The sequence below is a fragment of the Chrysoperla carnea genome, chromosome 5 (genome assembly GCF_905475395.1).
Source record: "Chrysoperla carnea chromosome 5, inChrCarn1.1, whole genome shotgun sequence".
Lineage (NCBI taxonomy): Eukaryota > Metazoa > Arthropoda > Insecta > Neuroptera > Chrysopidae > Chrysoperla > Chrysoperla carnea.
In genome coordinates, this window is record NC_058341.1 from 42939562 (window position 1) to 42945561 (window position 6000).

General features: G+C 30.8%; 1 protein-coding gene across 2 annotated transcripts in view; it reads right to left on the reverse strand.

The window, feature by feature from the left end:
* LOC123299899 (glutamate receptor ionotropic, kainate 2) overlaps positions 1 to 502 on the reverse strand; it is a 288313-nt gene extending 287811 nt beyond the window's left edge. For both annotated transcript variants that reach the window (XM_044882307.1, XM_044882308.1), the window contains exon 1: positions 275 to 502. In XM_044882307.1, the coding sequence (XP_044738242.1) occupies positions 275 to 404 (130 nt within the window). In that variant the 5' untranslated portion in view covers positions 405 to 502. The remainder of the gene's footprint in view (positions 1 to 274) is intronic.
* Between the last annotated feature and the right edge of the window lie 5498 nt (positions 503 to 6000).

Below are 6000 nucleotides of genomic sequence, written 5' to 3' on the forward strand. Positions count from 1 at the left end.
GGTAGGAGTTCTTGCAAGGTTGCTTCCAAGACTGGCTGCACATGTGTACCTAGGATAAAAAGAGTTCACTGCCGCCATATAACTCGTAAGAATATGAGAATTTCATTTAAGTTATTAATTACTGCTTACCAACCCCTAATTTATGGTGTTTTGAATAAACTTACAATAAACCTTGAAATAAAAAATTTAGAATCTACCTATCATGTTTGACTTAATGCGCTCTATCTGATGGTGGCAACTTATTTTAAAAAATATTTTGAAAAAATGTACTCACCTATCCGAATTACATCCGGTAACGAATTAACACTATGAAATAAATGTATAAAAATTACTAGATATTTCACTATACATATTATCGTATTGTTTTTATTTGCACTACAGTTTATATTTGAACAAAGCTCCATATTTCATATGGCTAAACAAAGATAACAGTTGCACTGATAGTCTTTTTATTATTCTCACAAAACATTCATTATATTTGTGTGTGTGTGTGTCGTAATATTTAAAAAAATATGAAATCTTATCAAAAGTAAAAAATCATAATATATATTTTCTTTTTGATCTTTTTATTATGGTGATTATCCGTGAATGCGTTTCATAACATTTTTGTGGCTTTTTTTCATTCCACCTTTTTACTGTTGTTTTGTCTTCAAATTATATTATGCAGGATAACTCTGAAACAAAAGAAACATTTGTTATTATTCATTTAACTCTGGTTGGGCTTATATTAGTATTATATGCCCATTGTTTATGAAATGAATAAATTATATGGTAAAAGAAAAAATAAATGGAAATTTTAAATTAATCTAGGATTCTTTATTTGTAAGGCAGCTAACACACTATGACTGTGAATGGAAGTTCTAAGGTTTAAATAGAGCTATATATTTTGATGGAAATTGAAAGAAATTTGTTCAGCTTAACAATATATAAAATTAGTGATTAGCGCCAAAACAGGGCTAATTTGACTGTCTTTATCTTGCAGGCTTGTATTTTGCTCTGTGATTTACACATTGGTCTTGATTCTTTTGTAATTAACTACTTCTGTCTAGCATACTTGCAGGACCAAGACCAATGCGTAAGACAAAGATGCTAAACACACCACACTAAATTCGTTAAACTAAGATGATCACATACAGTCCTAAATTTGGTTTTAGTCCTGGTTCAGCTCATCACAAGCTAAAATGTGGCGGCAGCGATTTCAATCGTTGTCTGAAAAAGTCCCCATGTTGGGAAATGAAATGACATAAAACTCATAAATAAAAGTTCCGTGATTGACACAAACCATTTCTACAGATTATCCACAGTTATTTTTAATTAGTACCAACCTTAAGAATGTTTGGGATGTACAATTGAAGGCAAAAGTACACAAAACTAGCTTTTTGTTAAAATATACGTTTGTAGAATGCCACAAAGTAAAATTAGGAAATAGGATGTCACAAACGAATCGCTCAGACCTGAATTTTTGTCGGGGGTTTCTTAAATTGTTAATTTATGTCTTATTATAAAACATAAACAAGAGACAATGAAGAAAAAATAAAATTTACGATACCCTTATAAGACATTATTTGTGCACCTATGTCATTTAACTTTAAAGGCTATGCCCAGGAAAAAAAATTATTCATGAGAAATTAGAGAAATAATTTAATTTCGATATTGTAACAGACGTTAAAGAGATCAAATGATAGTGTTTGATATTATTAATATAACTTTAATAATTGTGAGATATTATCATAGAGAAATTGTTTACAGCTAAACACTTTCAATGCTAGACAATATTAAATAATTATTACTTTACAATTCGACAACAGTAATTAAATTAATTCAAATATAATACAGTCGACATCAGTTATAACGACAATAAAGGGACCAACAATTGTGGTGTTTATAAGCGATATGTACATTGTTATATTAAATTGAAAGTATGGGTATATGTAAACATGTTTGCCGTTATTGCCTACTTACTCCAACGGTTATTGGTCGCTTTAATCAATAGTAGGTACTTGAGTGACCTTTGCTCGGTATTTTTTTAGTTAAAAAAACACAAATTTTATCACTAATATAAGAAAATCTCTCCACACAAATACCAATTTGAAAGTCCCAGTAATGTATTTTATTTCGTTAGCTATCAATCAACTAAAACTAAGAAGGCCACACGGTCTTCACACTATACAGTATATACGAAGTGAACCTCGTACAATGTATAACTCGACAATAGATATCAGGAAGAGTACGGATCAAACGACGTTTTCTAAAAATGAAACCTAGATTCATATTTCGCTTCCAAAACTCCCTATATACTAAATTTCAGGAAAATCGTTGTAGCCATTTACGAAATTGTTGATATACACAAGAATAGTTCGTTTGTATACATAATATATTAATTATTAAGGTCCAAAATAAATTAAGTAAAGATCAAAGTAAAGTTTTTATGATTCAAAATAGTAAAACTAGTTCAAAAATGCAAACACTGATATTGCTGATATGTCGTGGGCCAGTATAGCCGATATGTCCGTTTATACTTTACTCTTTTAAGTCACTATGTTGTTATACCCAATCCTGGTATAGCCGACACATTCTTATAACCTATTAACTGTAGTATTACTATATGACTTTTACGTGTATAAAGTACACAAGAACTTTAAACCAATGAAAAAAAAATTTTTCATAATGCAAATATGATATTTGTATCACTTATATAGGTAGCGGTGTGAAATGTTTGTGTGTTGTGTATACGCAAACAAACAAACAGAGAAAAGACACGAAGAGGCTATATATAATTTAAGTCAGTCGTATAGAACAAGAGTGACGGGGTTGGCTACGTAATAGACCGAATATCCAGGGGACCCATACTCGTCATGGTTTCTGTATTTCATTTCTTACTATTTGTTGTAATGAAAATACGTTATGTTTGTCAGTCCATTCAAGTAAACAATATGACCCTCACATGTTAAGTAGCATAAATGTGTTGAGAATGTATTTTAATAGCTTTTGCTATAAAGTGCACGAAAACTTGAAACAAATGTAAAAATTTGATTTCATATTTAGTATTACTAGTTAGCTTGCTCAAAAATTTACGAACATTTAATTTGCTTTGCTCTGAAGTCTGCCGACAAAGTTGTAAAATCTGTTTTCACAGCTGAAAACTTTGTTTTAATTTATAAAAAAAGAAAGTTTATATAGATACGTTTAAAAAAAATCAAAATTATCACATAACGAAACTGGTACAGGAATTTTTATCATCGAGTCAACTACGTCCTTGAACACATTGTATATATTGTCTTATAAGACACTTTACATTATCATGTTAAATAGCAAACTTCAAATTTGTTGTAAATTGTTGGGTCGTAAAGAAAACATTGTAACTAATGTTCTTAAATCGATAATTATACGAAAATTTATTAACTCTTTAATATATATAATTAGACTCGTCTTATGAAACTAACTACATTCATTTAAAATTAAAGTCAATTATTTGACTACGAGGGAGTATCATAAACGCTGTAATAGTAACTTAAAGGATAATTTAAACTTTATTCAAATAAATGTGTAGAGATTATCAAATATAAACGTATAAGAATCTAGTACAAAAAGAACAAAGTTCGCCAAATCATCCAAAATGCCCAAATCATCAGTATATCAAATACAAAAGCAGACTCTATATTGAAAAACTGGAAATATACGAAAAACAGTTCTAATTTTGTCGCTTGGATCAAAACTTAATGGTCGAGAGACGAATGAAGCATGTGCGATGATCTCGGTTCATTTTTATTGCAGATAGTCACAATGGAAATTCATCACATTCACGGCTTGAAATAAAACTGTTATTGAAAATGAAATTCCTTTATCACAAAATACAAGTGCAGTTTTCGTATCGCTTTGAATCACGGATAGACTAGCTATGGCTAGACGACAATTAGAAAGGGAAAGTACAAATTGCTTTGCAAACCATTGGGTAACGTTTAGTGATACAGGATATTTATTAAGTCCTAAATTGCCATGTTTTACGAAGCACTTGTAAGTAATTCACATTATAACCAATATACTACTTTTCTCAGAAATGTACCATAAGAATATTGGTGTTTTAAGCGTACATATGAATCGTTATATTCTATTACATGTTTCTTTCTTCAAATATTCGGCTAAACTAGGTTAGTTCTATAATGATTATTTCGTGATTGCGTTAATGTTTTATTGCGTGTTTCATGTTTACCCAGCATGGTGGCTCTAGAACATTAAATGTATATAAATGTATAACAGTAGGACACACTGATTTATAAAACTAGTTTGGAATATTTCAGTAAAAGCTAATTGCTAACATTCACTTGTTAAAGCCTAAATAGTATATACAGACTGGCACACTTAATTATTAGACATAAATTTTATACTTGGAGTTGTAAATAGTTTTCTAAAAAAAATTATATTCCTGGTGTGCAATCAATAACATTACAGGCAAGAATTGGTTTTCTGACGTTGGAAAATGGCCTAACCGTTCTAGCATTGAACTGCTACACGGCCTCTCGATGTTAAAGTCAGGTCTATTTAGGATGCTACTAAAATAGATTAAAGAGAGAAATAAATTCCTCTGGTGTTCTCCGCTCTGGTTTTCATTCATATCAATAGTCTGGTACAAAAAAATACATGCGGGTTTCTTCAATATTATTCTAAGATATGGTACGTAAAAAATCCATGAACCAAAAATCCTCAGTCAATGTCGAGCATTTTCTCTCACAGGACATACATATATGGCAGAGCGTCCATTTCGTAATAGAGGGGAAGGAGGAAATAAAATGAGGAAAAATTAAAGAAGGATTCTTCTTCTTACCAAATAAGTTCCCTAACGACCACACAAAAGTTTCGTAATGCTAGCAGACATATCCCTCTGCTAGCAGTTACAGTCTGCCAGCAGTGTGTAACGTTTGTGCGATCTTTAGGGAGCTTATTTGGTAAGGGACTTTTTTCTAAATTTTTATTTATTTTATTTCCTCCTCCCTCTTTATCTCGGAAATGACCGCCCTGATATAAATATATGTCCCATGACAGAAAATTCTCCACATCGACTTAGAAGCGTATTTAGCACGTGGTAGAAAGTTAGGTTTCATGAATTTTTTTACGCTACATATCCTAGAGTATATGATGTATATCGATTAGGTAGGCGGTATATTCTTTTCTTTCACAAAACTAGTGGTCCAAATATATTTTGGTGGATTATTTTTATTTTTTCGTTTCAAGAAATCCAATCGTTTCATAAGCTTTCCTCGGCTTAATAATATCATTGTACACATCAAATTTAATAGTGAAAAAATCGTTTTTTAAAATTTGGTCAAATACAAATTCTTCGATACCATACTAATAAATTTTTGTACCTTAACCGTTGTTTAATATAATCCGAGCAATGACAAGGTGAGGAAGTTTGTAGGATCAATCGTAGGTTACTCATTGCTCTCTTGTTATTTCATTTAAGGTAAACAAAAACTTTTTGTCTGATTATTAAATACTAACACAGTAAGTCAAGATCTTAACGAAAATTGGTCTGATAAGAGAAATACTGACTATTTTTTCTAATTATTCTCTGAGTGTCTTATTCTCATCATTTTCTCAAGATAATTGTTATCGAAAAAATAATAATATCAATGTAAGTTTTCTGCAGAAAAGAACAGTTTAAATTTTGGTAGTGCGACTCTATCTACTAAATGAAAATATTTTTACATAACAGTTAACAGCAGGTTCTTGCTGTTGCCACGTACTGTCCTATATTCCAGAAGACAAGTAGACTTATTATATTCAACGATATCATTAAATTTCATAATGCTACAAGCATAATAGTACCTATGTATGGAGAATTGTTTGTATAATTTTTAGTTATATTTTCCCCTCAAAGTTATAAAATATGGACTTGTGCACTACAACTGAAGGTCAACGAAGGATACACTATTCCTGGTGCTTTGAGATTTTAACTCGTTACTTTAGGCGCCTCCAGCAGCCCTCTTCAGTTCATACGAG